At 52.7% G+C, this 16,246-nt stretch overlaps 2 protein-coding genes across 5 annotated transcripts in view; one reads left to right on the forward strand and one right to left on the reverse strand.

Annotated features, from left to right (window-relative positions):
- Window positions 1-3,326: 3,326 nt before the first annotated feature.
- Window positions 3,327-16,246, reverse strand: part of DMAC2 (distal membrane arm assembly component 2) — a 74,219-nt gene continuing 61,299 nt past the window's right edge. The window contains exons 1-6 of one of the 4 annotated variants that reach the window (XM_027079645.1): window positions 8,965-9,507; window positions 7,614-7,810; window positions 6,122-6,202; window positions 5,242-5,375; window positions 4,971-5,133; window positions 3,327-4,586 (exon numbers count right to left, since the gene is read on the reverse strand). In XM_027079645.1, coding sequence (XP_026935446.1) covers window positions 4,406-4,586; window positions 4,971-5,133; window positions 5,242-5,375; window positions 6,122-6,202; window positions 7,614-7,810; window positions 8,965-8,982 — 774 coding nt within the window. In that variant the 5' untranslated portion in view covers window positions 8,983-9,507 and the 3' untranslated portion in view covers window positions 3,327-4,405. Of the gene's footprint in view, window positions 4,587-4,970; window positions 5,134-5,241; window positions 5,376-6,121; window positions 6,203-7,613; window positions 7,811-8,964; window positions 9,516-16,246 lie in introns of those variants that run through there. The other 3 variants (XM_027079644.1, XM_027079648.1, XM_027079647.1) reach the window with 3 other exon arrangements.
- ERICH4 (glutamate rich 4) lies at window positions 12,436-14,655 on the forward strand. The gene is made up of 2 exons (XM_027079649.1): window positions 12,436-12,829; window positions 13,951-14,655. Exons 1-2 carry the CDS (start codon window positions 12,506-12,508, stop codon window positions 14,140-14,142), a joined length of 516 nt encoding a protein of 171 aa, XP_026935450.1. The 5' UTR covers window positions 12,436-12,505; the 3' UTR covers window positions 14,143-14,655.

The following is a 16,246-nucleotide window of genomic DNA, read 5'->3' on the forward strand; positions in this document are numbered from 1 at the left end:
GGGGCTGAGGGAGGGGAGGGGGGAGGACAGGAGGCAGACCTGAGGGATGGGGCTGTGGCGTGTTGGGGCTGGTTTTCTGGTGAGACAGCGGGAAAGGTGCAGGGGTGGCTGCAGAGACCGGGAGCTGACAGGCTGGGGAGGGGAGAACCAGGGGGCCTGGGAGAGAGTCCAAGGGAGGGTGAGGCCGAGGGGCTGGGAAGTGTCAGAATGGCCCAAGGGCAGGCAGAGTCCTGAAGTGGCCAGGCTGGAGGCCAGGGGCAGGGCCTGGCCGGGGGAGGAGGGTGTGTGTGTGTGTGTGTGTGTGTGTGACTGTGCTGAAAGGGCATGGGTGACCTTGCCAGAGGTGGGGGTGTGTGGCCCGGAGTCAGGGTGGGGATGGGGAAGGGGGCTGGTGGGGAGGAGGGGATACAGGCAGAGACCGACATTGCAGAGAAAGAAGAGACAGCCAGGGAGACCCCGGGGGCAGGCAGGGAGGAGACAGGCGGCAGAGATTCAGGAAGGCCCAGAGAAGAGAGCTGCAAGAAGAGAGAGATAGGACGGGAAGGTGGAGACAGCTGGCGAGAGATAAGGGAAGCCCTTGTGGGGGAGGGTGGAGAGATGTGCAGGGGCAGGTGGAGGGACGACGGGGTGGGAGCAGAGAGCAGAGAGTCTGCCAACCGAGCCAGAGCCAGGCAGAGGCAGCCAGACCCAGAGAGGAGCCGGGGAGGAGCAGATGGAAGGGGTGGGGGGAGGGGGGGCCAAGCCAGAGGGCAGTGAACGGGGCGGTGGGGGGCACCAGGAGCCCTGGAGCTGCGCTGACCCCTGTGCCTCCTCCCTCCCTCCCTGGTCCCACACGCAGGCCCTGACTCTGCCACGCCCTGAGGCCCTGGCTCTGCCACGCCCTGAGGGCCTGGCTCTGCCGACAGCGGCAGGCATGGTGATTCCAGGGACACTCCCATCCGGCCCCCCGGGACCAGAGAGGGTGTCTGCCAGTGTTTCCGTCACAGCCCTCCGGAGGCGTCTGCTGTTTGGGCTGCATCAGCTGTCTGGGGTGGCAGGTAGGTGGGGCCGCCTCATACCAGAGCTCCTGGAGCCTGGGCTGGGACGCAGGGCCCCCCAGTGAGCCCGGTCTGACCCCCTTCACCCCCACCCGGGTTGGGAACTGCCCGGATCACCTCAGGAACCCTGTCCTGGACAGGGCAGCAGCAGCTGATCATCTGTCTAGCTGATTCCCTCTCCCCAGGATTGAATAATGGAGCCCATGGGACCAGATGGAGGACGAGGGTATGGAGAAGGTGGGGAATACTGATGGAATAAAAGCAAGAGGGGGCTGGGGCCGGGCCCTGAGAAACCTTGGAAGGGGTCTCCAAGCCCTCTTCCCCCCAGGCCGGGGTGGGGCGGTCCAGGCCCCCCGACTCTGGGCTCATCTAGCTTCTCCCAGGGCGCGGAGGTTTCTCCACCGGGGGCCGAGCCGCCGTGTGCATCAGTCTGCAAATGCTGCAGTCAGGAGAGAGAAACCGCTCGGCAGCCGGAAGGTAAAGTGGAACGTCGAGAATGACTGAAGAGCTGCCCTCTTGTGGAGCGTGGTCGGGTGGGTGTGCGGGCTGAAAGCGGAGCACCCCACCTTCCTGTCTCCCCCAGCCTTTGAATCTCCCTCTCCAGATTATGCCAGGGCGGTTCTGGCTTCTCGCCTTAGTAACCGTAGGTCACTGTTGCCGGCCAGCCAACTAAGCAAGCTGTCAGGACCACGCCAGCTGCACTGGCTAACTTGTTATACCCAGAAGCTCTAGTAAGTGCCCTCCTAGCGGTGAACTTGGCCCCATGCAGTGTAAGATCCACTGGCCTAACACCCTGAGAACCCACTGCTGTGCACGTTCCCCAGGGTTGACTCTACATCTGTCTGCAAGTCTTGCCCTTCAGTGTAAGAGCAGTTCCCTTCTGGGTCGTAGTGAGCACCTGTCCTCTGGAGCGTGCTGAGGCTTGACCCCTGGCATCTGTGGGTCTAGTGGCAGCAGGGAATGCTTGTGAGCAGGATGGCTGGTGGTCTCCTCACACTGGTAAGGGAGGCTCCCAGTGACTTGGGAGTTTGAGATCATCTTTCCTTTGGGTCCAACCAGATGACCCGATTCCAGATTTCTGGATCCCACTGTTTACCAGTCAGTGCCCTCACTTTCGTATGACAAACTTGTCAAGACTGGGAATTCAACTGTCATAACTCAGCAACTCGAAAACCCAAATGTTGTGTTGTATTTTCAGCAGTATCTACAAGTAAGAACTTTGGGGGGCGGTGGGGGATTGCCATGGGAGCTTTCCAATTCTGAAGGGGTGACTTGAGCTGGGCACTCCAGGCAATCTGCCTGGCCCTATCTTTAGAACTGTCATTACTGCCTCAGCATCAAGTGCAGCAGCCATAGGGCCTCCCGGGGCACAAGGCTTCAGTTGGCACCTCATCACGACCCCAGGCAATAGCGTTTTCGTGATGCGGTTGCATGCCTTAGATTTTTGGTTTTTTTTTTTTTTAATTTTTATTTTATATTGGAGTATAGTTGATTAACAATGTTGTGTTGGTTTCAGGTGTATAGCAAAGTGATTAATATGCATGTATCTGTTCTTTTTCAAATTCTTTTCCCATTTAGGTTATTACAGAAAGAATATGGAGCAGAGTTTCCTGTGTTATACATTAGGTCCTTGTTGGTTATCTATTTTTTAAATGTTTTTGGCCGCACTACGCGGCTTGTGGGGTCTTAGTTCCCCAACCAGGGATTGAACCTGCGCCCTCAGCAGCAGAAGCATGAGAGTCTTAACCACTGAACCACCAGGGAATTCCCTATCTATTGATATTTTAAATATAGCAGTGTGTACATGTCAATCTCAAACTCCCAGTCCATCCCTCCCCCCCACCCTTCCCCCCTGGTAACCTTAAGCTTGGTTCTCTAAATGAGTCTGTTCCTGTTTTTTAAGTTCATTTGTATCTTTTTTTTTTTTTAGATTCTGTATATAAGTGATATCGTATGATGTTTTTCTCTGACTTAATTCACTTAGTATGATAATCTCCAGGTCCATCCATGTTGCTGCAAATGGCATTATTTCATTCTTTTTAATGGCTAATATTCCACTGTATATATGTACATCTTCTTTATCCATTCATCTGTCGATGGACGTTTAGCCCATGGATTTCTAATGTCTCCTTTCCCACTGCCGAGGAGCTTAGCAATGCACTCAAGCCAAAGGCGGGATGAAACCAAGCCCCAAATCCCATCTTTGTGTGTTTATCTCTGGGAACACTCCAAATGCCAGTGCTCTATCAGTTTGGATCCAGTCTGGAGAGAAGAAAAACCATACGGTAATTTGAACAGGGAAAAGTTTAATATAGAGAATTAATGACTTTCACAGCAAAGTGAAATAAGGAGGGAGATTCATTGGTAAGGTGCCTTGGAATTTACTGGAAATCCACCTTCGGGGGTGTGGTGGAGAGGCATTCACAGGGAGGTGCGTCAGTGGAGGCTCTATAGAACTGCCAGGTCAGGGGTGGTGGGTGCCGGGGAAGCTGCTGACCACCTGACGCTTCAGGAAGCAGGTGCGCGGGGCAGTCATGTGCTGCAGGGCCGCTGAGCTGGCACTCCTGAGTGCCGCCAGAAAGCAAAAGCCTTGCCTCTCTCAAGGAACGTCTCTCGAGCGCCCTCTACTGGCAAACCTTATCAGGCCACTTAGCAAAGGAAAAATATTTCAAAGGCCCAGGATCAATTTTCACAGAGCAAACAAGCAAGCTGAATTTGGAGCTGAGTCAGTAACTCAATAAGCGAGAACACTGGGGCTTAGGATGCTCCCAGCATTTAGTGGGTGTGGCCCAGGGATGCTTCAGCCTGAGCTTAAGTCGTCCCACACAGGGAAGAACCATCCCTATAAAATGCCCATAGCACCTTCTGTATCAGTCAGGTCCTGGCAGGAAACAGTAGCACACTCAAGTGAGATAATCCTACAAGAGTCTTCTGAGAAAAGTCGAGAAGTTTCTCTGACAAAAGTCAAGAGAAGTTTCTTGACATAGAGGTGGGCGCGCTGTGGGAGCACCACAAGGGAGAGTGCAACTCCCTGAGGCTACTTGCAGCCAGAAGCCCTTACCTCCCCCAGGCCTGAAGAGGCAGGAGAAGGGGGTTCCTGGAACTGGGAAGGAGAGAATGGTGTGGAAAGGGCTGCCTGACAGGCTGACAGGAGCTGCGAGCTTCACCCCAGGGTGCAGCCAGCCAGAGCACCCCCGCGGTAGGGGACAAGCCACCTCACTCCTCTTGCCTCTGACCTGCCAGTGCCTCTGATCCTAGCCCGACCCCCCGAGTTGAGTGAACCCAACTGGAAGCTAGAAGAAGGGTGAGCTGTTAACCTCTCAGCACAACCCGGCTGAGACCCAGCTCCACACGGACGGGGCCAAAGGCTAGGCAGGGATGGGGCTGCTGGCTGTGTCGCGGGACTGCTCCTCTGGCCCGAACTTGAGGCCCTGGGCCCAGTCAGCCCCCAGAACCTCACAGTTGGGCAGCATCTCCTCCACCAAGATCTGAGTGAGGCCTGGGTTGGACACGGCAGGAAGGTGAGAGATGTCCAGTCTGCGGAGGTTCCTGAGGAGGCAAGGTTGGGGCGTGAGGACACGCATGAGGACGGCGTCTGTGGCAGCGGGTGTATGGGAGCGTACCCACCCCCACGTTAACCCCTAGCTTTCTAATAAAAATCTTTGTTCAACTACGTGAGACCCACCGTGTTCATTACAAACAGACACCTCTGGCTCCTACTGTGGTTCTGCAACAGTGTAAATTTCTTGGGGTCTCATTAAAACAAAAAGAAAGGCAGGCTAGGAGTTCTCCCATCCTCCTAGAGGCTCCCTGTGCCACTCATCTGTGCTGACCCACCGCAAACGCTCTAGGTCCACCGTGGAGGCAGGGATGTGGGAAGTGCCCAAGAGCGCCCCTCCCTGGCTGGGGGCCCAGCCTGAGCTGAGGTCTCACTGGAGGTGGTGGAGGCAGGCGAGGCCCCGTTCAGAGATGCGGGGGCAGCCGGCCAGCGAGAGCTCTCGTAGCGAGTTGGCTAGCTGGTAGAGGCGGCTGAGACACCAGTCATCCACGTGGGGACAACACTGCAGCGACAGGGACTGGAGCTCCTTCAGGGCCACTGCAGGGGCAGAGGGCAGACGGCACTGAGGGTCCTTCTGGGGCCCACCACGAAAGGGAAAGCGCAGACCTTGCCCACCTCCACCCGTCCCCGCCACACCCCACTCACAGAGGTTGTCCAGGCCTTGGTAGGTGATGGCACAGCCGCTGGCGTCAACAGCTTCTATAGGCACCTCCCGGAGCTTCCAGAGCTCACCAGAGAGACCACGCCCATTTGGCCGCATCCACTCCTTGTCCTGAAACCTGGAAGGGGAGAGAGGGAGTGTCAGCAGGGTCCCCCAGGCCACCAACCTCTTGAGAACACTCCCAGCCCCGTAATAAGAGAACATGGCACACGCACTACACACTAGGCCCTGAACTAAGGGCTTTACGTGTCTGGTCTCACTGGATCCCCTGACAACCCCATCAAAGATGGAACATCTGGCCAATTTTACATACCTGGAAGTTGAGGGTCGAAGAGATTACTGAGAACAGAGAAAAGAGCTATACAAGAATCCTTGTAGATGGGCAAAAGTTGAGGTGTTTTCCGACAGGTACATCATCACTAAGGAATGCTGGAGGAAGTGCTCAAACCAAGTGACAATTTTACTTGGAACCAAGATGAGGGACAGATGAAGCCTACGTGAATTGTTTTCAAAAAAGGAAAGCGAAGGGGAAAACGGAGGAGGAGGAAGGCAAGAGAAAGGAGGGGAAAGGAGGAAGGAGAAGACGCACTAACGCCGACTGAGCCACGTGCTAAGCCAGCCTGTGACCTGTGACAAGTGTCCAGATTGCAAAGTATCTTTGAATCTTTACAGCGCACCTTGTAGGTTAGACACAACTACCATCCCATTTTACAGATGTCAGGAACAAGTCCCCAGCCACACAGCCAGGAGCGGGCAGAGACCAGGGCACGCACGGAAGCCTGTCTGACTGACTGAAGAGCCCGGGGCTTAGAGAGCCGCTCTCCCGCCTCCCCCAACCCCACTGTGACACCTTTGCCATCATACTTGACTGCGCCTCCCTGCTTCAGGATGAAATAGGCACCTGCGACGTAGGGGCCATATCGCTCCTTGATGTAGGTGGAGGACCTGCCGGGAGAACAGTAGCCGAGGGTGAGCCTTGGGAACACCACAACCCTCGCCAGGCCCCAGTGCAGCTGAGAGGGTCAGAGTCCACAGCACAGGACTGAGACTGGCAGGCAGGAAAGACTGCAAATATTTACTGAGGGCCTGTGAAGTGCTGGGCACCGGGGGACAGTGGTAATCAAAAGGCAGATAAGTGTCCCTGCCCTTGTGAAGTTATTTCACCGGGGAAACAGGTAACCGGGAAGTAAAAACAAATTGCAGAGTGTCAATTCTGTGATGAAATTAACACCAAGGGACAGACCAGGAGTGGCTTGGGTCAGGGGTAGGGATAGAGGAGGCTAATTTAATTTGGGTGTTAAGAAATGCTGCTTGGAAGAGGTGACACTTGAGCAGAGATTTGAGTGTGGGAAGGAATGCAGAGGCCAAGGTAAGAATCTGCCAGGCTAAGGGAACAGCTAGTGCAAAGGCTCAGGGCTTGAATTACGATGGTTGAACGAATAGCAATAAGGACACCGAGCTAGCGGGGGTGAGGGGTGTCCCTGGTAGGGGTCTCAGAGCTCAGTAGGGGCCAGGTTTTCGGCCTTAGAGTTTGGCTTTTATTCTAGTTGTGGTTGGAAACCATTTGAGGGTTTTTTTTTAAGATTTTTTTTTTTTTTGATGTGGACCATTTTTAAAGTCTTTATTGTATTTGTTATAGTAATGCTTCTGTTTTATGTTTTGGTCTTTTGGCCATGAGGCATGAGGGATCTTAGCTCCACGACCAGGGATTGAACCTGCACCCCCTGTATTGGAAGGCAAAGTCTTAACCACTGGACTGCCAGGGAAGGCCCCATTTGAGGGTTTTAAACAAAGTAGTAATGTTATCTGTTTCCCTTTCTTAAGAGTCCTCTGGCTGCTGTGTAGACTATAATAGGGGGCAAAAGGTGACCAGTTAGGAGACTACAGTAATCGAACCATAAAATGAAAGGGCTCAGACCAGGCTATAAACAGCGAGGAGGTGACCGACCACCGGTCAAATTTGGGATATTCTGGTATTTTATTGATGGACTGGATGTGGAGGGAAGGGATGCAAAGAGAGGAATCAGGGATTCCTTAGAATGTGGTCTGAACAACTGGGTAAGCAATGGTGCCGTTGACTGGGATGGAGAAGGCTTGGGGGTGAGAAGACTTTTTACGGGGGAAACCAAGGGTTAGCCATGTTAGGTCTGAAGTACCAGCTAGACCTCCAAGAAGAGATGGGCGTTGGGTTGCGTCTGTGAGCCGGAGAGCTTGGGAAGTGTGTGGGCTGGAGACGAAGATGCAAGTGGGCAAGGCTGGCACTGGAAGCCCCAGGGCTGCCAGGAGTGGCAAGGGCAGGGTGGGCACTGACTGGGGAGGCCTGAACAGCAGGGTCGTGCAGGCCAGGGGTTCTCACCGATTTTTCTGGAGCACCTTCAACACCTGCTTCTGGAGCAGGTACTCCCTCACAGCCTCCACATCATAGAAGTGGTCAGCCAGGAACTGGAGCAGCGTCCTCCCCTTCCTCTGACTGCCCTCTGGGTCCACTGACCTGCTCAGGCCACGGATGCCGCTCGTACCCCTGTTCCATACTGGAGCCACCAGGCGAAGGGACTGCGGAGAAGAGGGGAGGAGAGGCTGAGCCTGGAGCCTCCTGTGAGACACACAGCCAGGTCCCCCTGCTTTTGCTCCCAAATCTCCCCTCCTCAGTGCTTCCCTGCTCACTTAATTCTTCTCTTAGAACTTCCAATTCTTTCGGATCCATAAAATTTCCCCATGTTTCCCCCAAGTTCCTCCCCTTAATCAACCTTAAATTCTCTTTGATTTGGCCAAACGGTCTTGGTTTTCCTAAATTCTCCCCCTAATTTCCCCCTAAGCCCTCACTTTCTCTCAAAACCTCTGTTATCTGAACTCTTAATGTCCCACAAATTCTCCCCTTAATTTTATCCAAATCCCACCAGACTTCCTGAATAACGCATTCCTTTCCCCCAAATATAATCTTAATTTCTCTCCAAACCACCCTTAGCTTATCTCTTAAAGCTCCCAAACTCTTCCTTCAATTTCCCCTCCAAAGTTTTCTCTTAGTCTGCCTCAATTTCTCTTTTTGCTTTAACCAAGTTCTCCCGATAATTTTGCCCAAATCCTTACTTTCCCTTAAAATTCCTCTTAAGTTCCCAACCTCTTACTTTAAGTTTTCCTAGGTCCATTCCTTGATTTTGCCCAATTCCTTCTAAATTCTCTCCACAATATGGCAAATCCTCCCCTTAATTTCCCCTAGGTCCTTCCCTTAGAATTCCCAAATTCACCTCTTGGATCCTGCCCCCAACCCCCATCATCCCTTTGATTTTCCATCAAAATTTCTAACTCTCCCATGAGTTTTCCTCACCTTTGGTTCCCTACCCTTGCACCTCAAATCCCAGTTTCTCTGCCAATCCCTCCCAAACCCTCATCCCTTGCAGGTCCCACTCTCGCCAGCCCCTCGGCTCCAGGAGCTCGCAGTCGGATCCCTCCCTCTGATTGGCTGGGCGCGCTTTCTCGGACCGCACGCGCTGCTTCCCCATTGGTTGCCACTGGTTTCTCTCCTCCGCGGCCTGGGAGCCTCACCGATCCTTCCCGGCCCCCGACGGCTACACGTCTCCGCGCCCAGCTCCAGACCTAGCGGGAGAGGCCCCCTGCTCCCCCTCGCTACTTGGTCCCTGGGCGCCGACAGAGGCCTTGAAAGCAGAGCGGACATTAATTGGGGGGCTCCAGAAGCTCCGTTCACTTACCGCCCCGGGGGCCGCCATCTCGCTAGGATTACGTAACCGGAAGGGGCTGGTCTTTTCTTACCTAACCCACCCGGTTCAGGGTTGGGCGTCTTCTCTTATGGCCGCGCCCCGTCCATTTTTCCAGCCCTCCTCTTAAAGGAGTACACACTTATTACTCTTCTCGGGTTTAGGGATTGCTTGGAGCTCCCTCTGCCATGGGCCTTAAAATGGGACTCGGCAGCCTTTCCCTAGGAGAGCGTGGGCAGTTCTTCCTGTCGGAATACCATCCTTCCCTCCGACTGCACTCTTAGTCCGCCTGAGGACTTCTTCTACCTCTAACTTGCTACCTCCTTAGAACAGGGAATGATGCGTTGAGAAACTGTCCGCCTCTTCTTTAAAGCAGGGTCAGGGAAGGGAAGCGTCCAGTAGATGGTGAGGTTAGACCTCAGGGTAAAGGACAGAGGTGAGATCTCAAGACTAGTATTGTGATGTGTTGGCAATTTCAGTTTGGAGTTCCAGGCTACATCTTAATATGAAAATTCAATATGAAGTCTTGTGGATAGAATTACTCATTCATTCCTTCTACAAATATTTACTGAGTCCTACCACGTGGCAAGCACTGTTGCAGTAGTGAGGTTGCCATGGGACCAAGACTCTTTCTCAGGGAGTCGACATTCCAGGCAGGAAGAGGCTAGATAAGAAACACATGAACACACACACAAAAAAAAGAAAGAAACACATGAATAAGCAAGATAATTTCAGACAGTGTTTGATAAGAGGCAAATAAAAACAGGCAATATAACAGGGAGTGACTGGGGCACAGGGCCATCAGCAAAGACCTCTGTGAAGTGGTGACATTTAAGTGGAGGTGAAGGATAACAAGGAAACAGCCATTCAAAGATCTGGGGGAGGGCTTCCCTGGTGGTGCAGTGGTTGAGAGTCCGCCTGCCGATGCAGGGGACACGGGTTCGTGCCCCGGTCCGGGAGGATCCCACGTGCCACCGAGCAGCTGGGCCCGTGAGCTATGGACGCTGGGCCTGCGCGTCCGGAGTCTGTGCTCCGCAGCGGGAGAGGCTGCAGCAGTGAGAGGCCCGCGTACCACAAAAACAAAGATCTGGGGAAATAGTGTTTCAGGCAGAGAGGTACAGCCAGTGCAAAGGCCCAGAGGTGGGACCAGCTTGCAGAGAGAGAGCTGGGAGACTGGATCAGAGAGGTTAGCAAGAAACTGCTTTATTCCATTTGCCGGGGCATGCCACGATCTGATTTACATTTTGTAAAGATCATTTCTGCCAGGTGGTGAACAGACCTTAGAGAGCAAGGGGGGAAGCACGGAGCCAGCAAAGAGGCTACTGCAATCGTCCAGACAAGAGATGAATGGGGTCAGCAGTAGGGACCGGGCAGTGGAAGTGCTAAGTGCTCAGATTATGAGTCTTTTTTTTTTTTTTTTTTTTTTTTTTTTTTTTGCGGTACGCGGGCCTCTCACTGACGCGGCCTCTCCCGTTGCGGAGCACAGGCTCCGAACGCGCAGGCTCAGCGGCCATGGCTTACGGGCCCAGCTGCTCCGCGGCATGTGGGATCTTCCCGGACCGGGGCACAAACCCGTGTCCCCTGCATCGGCAGGCGGACTCTCAACCACTGCACCACCAGGGAAGCCCCTATGAGTCTGTTTTGAAGACAGAGCCAATAGTTTGAGAAACTAAAAGGATAGCGATGCCATTTTTGGAGAGGGGGAAACTGGGAAAGTAGCAGGTATGGAAGGGTAGGTGTGGTAGGCTGAATAGTTCCCCCGCCCCCCAAATGTCTACATCCTGATTCCTGGAACTCGTGAATATGTTACATTGTATGGTAAAGGGAAGATGTGATTAAGAATCTTGAGATGGGGAGATTATCCTGGATAATCCCGACAGGCCCAATGTAATCACAAGAGTTCTATTTTTTTTTCTTTATAAATGTATTTTTATTTATTTATTTATTTTTGGCTACATTGGGGCTTCGTTGCTGCACGCGGGCTTTCTCTAGTTGCAGCGAGCAGGGGCTACTCTTCGTTGCGGTGCACAAGCTTCTCATTGCGGTGGTTTCTCTTTGTTGAGAAGCACGGGCTCTAGGCGCGCGGGCTTCAGTAGTTGTGGCTCGCGGGCTTAGTTGCTTCGCGGCATGTAGGATCTTCCCAGACCAAGGCTCGAACCAATGTCCCCTGCATTGGCAGGCGGATTCTTAACCACTGCGCCACCAGGGAAGTCCCAAGGGTTCTATTTTACTTTTTTTTTTTTTTTTGGTCACGCTGCACAGCATGTGGGAATCTTAGTTCCCCGACCAGGGATCGAACCTGTGCCCCCTGAAGTGGAAGTGCAGAGTCTTAACCAGTGGACTGCCAGGGAAGTCCCATAAGAGTCCTATTTATTTATATAAAAATATTTATTTATTTATTTGTCTGCGCCAGGTCTTAGTTGCAGCATTCAGGATCTTTAGGTGTGGCATGCAAACTCTTAGTTGCCTCATGTGGGATTTTAGTTCCCTGACCTGGGATCGAACCCCGGGACCCCTGTGCTGGGAGTGCAGGGTCTTAGCCACTGGACCCCCAGGGAAGTCCCAGAGTCCTATTTAGATGGAGGCAGGAAAGTCAGTAAGTAGAGGATGTGATGACAGGTGCAAGATGTTGGAATGATGCAGGGAAGGGCGTATGAGCCAATGAATGCAGGTGGCTTCTGGAAACTGGGAAAGGCTTGGAAATGGATTCTCCCCCACAGCCTCCAGAAGGAACCCAGACCTGTGGACACACTTTAGACTTCTGACCTCTAGAACTGTAAGATGATAAGTCTGTGTTGTTTTAAGCCGCTAAGTTTGTGGTCACTTGCTACAACAGCAATAGGAAACGAATACAGTGGGGTAGATCCCAGCTGAGAGTTCTGTTCTGACCACATTCACCCTGAGATGCCTGAGACATCCAGCTGGAGATGCTGAGTAGTGGTCTGGAGGTCAGGACTGGAGTCGGAGACTTGGGAGACTTGGGAGCCATTGGCGTATAGGTGGAATTTTAACACCCCTGCAAGAGGGGTTCTAGCGGAGGGAGGCCCGCAGCGCCTCCCCACCTTCTCCATGACGGGGCCCAAGCTGCTAGTGATGATGTCTCTGGGCAAGTCTAGGGTCGGCAGAACTGGCTGCTCAGCTGTGGGCCAACAGCCTGGACACCGAGGCACCCTGGCCAAGGGATAATTTTCTCGGAAGCCACTCCTGGCTCCCCAGGCACATTGTCTGGGAAGCCCTGGGAGGGCCCGAGTGGAGAAGACTGGCAAGGACCAAGCCAGGGGAAGCCAGAGATCAAGCGGAGAAGAGGGCTACAGGGGAGGCTGGGGAGGAGGAGTGGGTGGGACCCAGGAGGGGGCGGGACGAGGTGAGGCCGGGTCCACACACTGGGGAGGGGTCAGGCCTGAGAAGAGGCTGGGAGAGGTGGAGTTTGACCTCTGCCAGAGGGGCTGAGGTTGGATCCTTGTGAGCAGAGTTAAGGTTAGACTTTGATTAAAACAAAACAAAAACACCGGAAGCTGCTGATTCTCAGTGGAGAATGGACTTTGGGTGGCCTGAGGGGGTGGGGCTGGCCCTCTCCTACCCGCCACTGCCCTTTACTCCCCCCACCCAGCCCCCGGCTCCCCAGGGGACTGGGTCACTCTGGACCTTGCTACTTCCTGCTCCTGGCTGCCACTGCTCAGAGACTATGGAGCTGTGGAAGCAGCTGAGGCAGGCTGGACTGGTGCCCCCAGGGCTGGGCCCACCCCCGCGGGCCCTGAGGGTGGTGCCCCCAGTGAAGAGGGTGGATCAGACCCTCATGTTCCCAGGGGCTGACACTGGAGGTGCCAGGGAGAGTCTGCTGTGGCTCTGGAAGGAGCTGGTGAGTGAGGGGTTTGGAGGGGTAAGAGATGGGGTGGGGGGAGTGGATAAATGAATAGGAATGAATGTAAGTAAAAAGGGCCAGAGATTGAAAGACAGAAAGTCAGAGACAGGAATAGAGAGATAGAGGCAGAGGCAGACACAGACACACCCAGAGAACGATGGACACAGACAGAGACACAGAAAGACGCAAAGAGTGAGAGACAGGACTAGAGAGAGGCAGAGACAGAGAGACCCAGAAAGAGACGAGAGATGGAAAGCAGAGATTGAGAGCCGCAACAAGGACAGACTCATTAAATCTGAAAGACAGAGAGGTGGAGACAGTCCAAGGCAGGGGCAGAGAAATAGAGACAGACAGAAAGACAGGGATATGGAAGGACAGAGACAGACAGAGACAGCCAAGTAGAGACAGAGAGATGGAGACAGATCACAAGAGAGGGAGACCCAAGAAGAGAGACAAAGAGACTAGGGCTCAAGACACAGAGAAAGAACGAGAGAGATGGAGACAGCGAGGGACAATGAAATGGAGAGACCAAGACAAAGGGAGACAGGGCAGAGATCAGAGACAGAAGCAGGACGGCAGAGTCCAGGGACAGAGTGAGGATCCCACCTGCGGTGCTGTGGGCCAGGACTGTTAAAGAGAAAGTAATTTATGACACCTGTTAAAGATGGCAAGGCTCTAGGTATGAAGACTGCTGTCATGGGGATTTTGCAGTAGAGGAGAGAGATTGGGCTCAGCTCTGAAAACAGCATGGGCAAGGGGGAATTTACGGCCAAGGAGCAGGAGAGGGGTCAGGGGGTAGAAAATTCCAAGGAGGAAACATCAGGGGTATAGGGGGGATTCTGGCTCAACCTATCTAGCAGGATTCTTGCTGAAGGCAGGTCAGGGTGAGCCGCCATCACCTGGGGGAGGGGGGAGGGTGAGGAACCCGATCAAATAAGGAGGAGGGGGGATTCTTGCCAAAACTGGATTTTACAAAGAAGTGCTGATGGGCCTAGGAAAAGGTTCAGGATCCTGGGACTTGAGCTGAGACCTGCTCCCACACAGGTTTCATGGCAGGGGCACACTAACCCCTTGCCCTCTGGGGTGGGATGCCCATGACTGCCCCTTCCCACCCGCAGGTGAACCTCCGCCTGGTGGATGTCCAGCTGCTGGGCCAGCTATGCAGCCTGGGCTTGGAGATGGGGGCAATTCAGGAGGAACTGATCACCTTCCTGGAAGAGGAGGAGGACAGAGAGCTGGAAGGGAAGCAGGAGGGGGCCTGCGGTCCAGCCCCAGGTCACCGCCTCCCTGACTTTGAAATGACTATCTGAGGCCCTGCTGCTGTGCTTTTGGACCCATGAATGGTATGCAAATTTATGCCAAGAAGATGGGGAGATTTGCAGGTCAAATCAACCTGCAAACGTCGATTTGGCATTGGCACGCGCTCCTTGAGCAAGTGCTTTCTCTGAAAATGTCGGAGATTAGATTGAGGGGTGGGCCCCTGAGCTGCGGGCATGTTTGCAGGGGATGCGGGAGGCTTGCAGAGGAACTCTAGGTGTATTTGCAGACGCGCTGCAGGTGTGTTGCAGGGGAGGCGTGGGTCTTTGCAAATATGATGGAGATGTGTGCAGATGGCTATTGAGTGCTTGAAAAGTGGCTAGGTCTGACTGAGGTGTGCTGTACGTGTAAAATACACGCTGAATTTCCAAGTTGGGTGTGATAAAAAGAATAGACAACATTTCAATAATCGTAAAAATTAATTACATTTTGAAATGATAATATTTGAAATGATAATATTCTGGGATAAATAAAAATGTGACTAAAGGTAATTTCACCTGTTTGTAAACTCTTACTGTGGTAAAATACATACAACATAAAAGTTACCATTTTAACTTTTTTTTTTTTTTTGTGGTACGCGGGCCTCTCACTGTCGTGGCCTCTCCCGTTGCGGAGCACAGGCTCCGGACGCGCAGGCTCAGCGGCCATGGCTCACGGGCCCGGCCGCTCCACGGCACGTGGGATCCTCCCAGACCGGGGCACGAACCTGCGTCCCCTGCATCGGCAGGCGGACTCTCAACCACTGCGCCACTAGGGAAGCCCCTATTTTAACTATTTTTAAGTGTACAATTCAGTAGTGTGAAATATACTCACGTTGTTGTGTGGATGTGTTTTCATCTTGCAAAACGGAAACTGTACCCCTTAAACAACAAGTCCCCATTCCCCCTCCCCCAGCCCCTGGCAACCACCCTTCGACTTTGTGTCTCTATGAATTTGCCTACTCTAGGGACCTCATGTAAGTGGGATCACATAGTATTTGTCTTTTCGTGACCGGCCTATGTCACTTAGCATAATGTCCTCAGGGTTCATCCATGTTGCAGTGTGTATCAGAATTTCCTTCCTTTTTAAGCCTGAATAATATTCCATACATGTGGTATGTACAACCACATTTTATTTGTCGATGGGCCCTTGGGTTGTTTCTACCTTTTTTTGGCTGTGGTGAAATACATTGCTCTGAACAAGGGTGTACAAATATCTGTTCAAGTCTCTGCTTTCAATTCTTTTAGGTATGTACCCCAGAAGTGGAATTCCTGGATTGTACGGTGAGTCTCTGTGTAATTATTTGAGGAAGTACCATACTGTTGGCTCTACCATTTGTCATTCCCACCAACAGTGCACAAGAGTTCCAACTTTCCACCTCCTCGCCAACACGTTATTTTCTTTTTTTTTTTCCTTTTTTCATGATAGCCATCCTAATGTCTGTGAGGTGATACCTCATTGTGGTTTTGATTTGCATTTCCCTAATGACTAATGATGTTGAGCATCTTTTCCTGTGCTTATTCATCTATTTCTTTTTACATCTTAAAATATGACTGCTAGAAAGCTTAAAGTTACATAAGTAGCTCCCACTGTATTTCTCTTGCACTGCACTATTTCAGACGTTTGAAAAAGAAATGTGGGTGTGAGCAGATGAGCGGCGAGGTTTCCTCGATATTCCCAGACGCGTTGCAATTGTGTTACAGCGCCACCTTCAGGAGACAGGCAGATAGAAGCAGGGCTGCAAATATAACTCCTGCCCAGGTCCACATTTGTAGAAAAGATGCCCAAGACAGCAGGTGTAGGGCTCCAGCCTGAGGAGAGACAGCTCTTCTGGGAAGATAGTTGGACATTCCTCATAAAACCATTACTCCCAGTGAGGAAAAATACACGCTTGCGTTTCTTCGATTCTTCAAAACAATTTTCTGGTTGGGAGTGAGGATATTCCCAGAGAAGTGAGATGCTGGCAGGTGCTGAATTCCTGTCCGTGGGGATTTCTGTCTTCAGAAAACCTGCTTCTACTCTAGAGCCCGCGAGCCACAACTACTGAAGCCCGCGCGCCTAGAACAAGAGAAGCCACTTCAGTGAGAAGCCCGCACACTGCAACGAAGACCCAACACA

Source organism: Aethalodelphis obliquidens, unplaced genomic scaffold (genome assembly GCF_003676395.1).
Source record: "Aethalodelphis obliquidens isolate GAN/ISIS:26980383/991018 unplaced genomic scaffold, ASM367639v1 scaffold43, whole genome shotgun sequence".
Lineage (NCBI taxonomy): Eukaryota > Metazoa > Chordata > Mammalia > Artiodactyla > Delphinidae > Aethalodelphis > Aethalodelphis obliquidens.

Coding starts and splice junctions, on each gene's coding strand:
- ERICH4 (XM_027079649.1), top strand. CDS start 12,506: ATGGACTTTGGGTGGCCTGAGGGGGTGGGGCTGGCCCTCTCCTACCCG. Junction 12,830..13,950: donor TGTGGCTCTGGAAGGAGCTG/GTGAGTGAGGGG, acceptor TCCCACCCGCAG/GTGAACCTCCGCCTGGTGGA.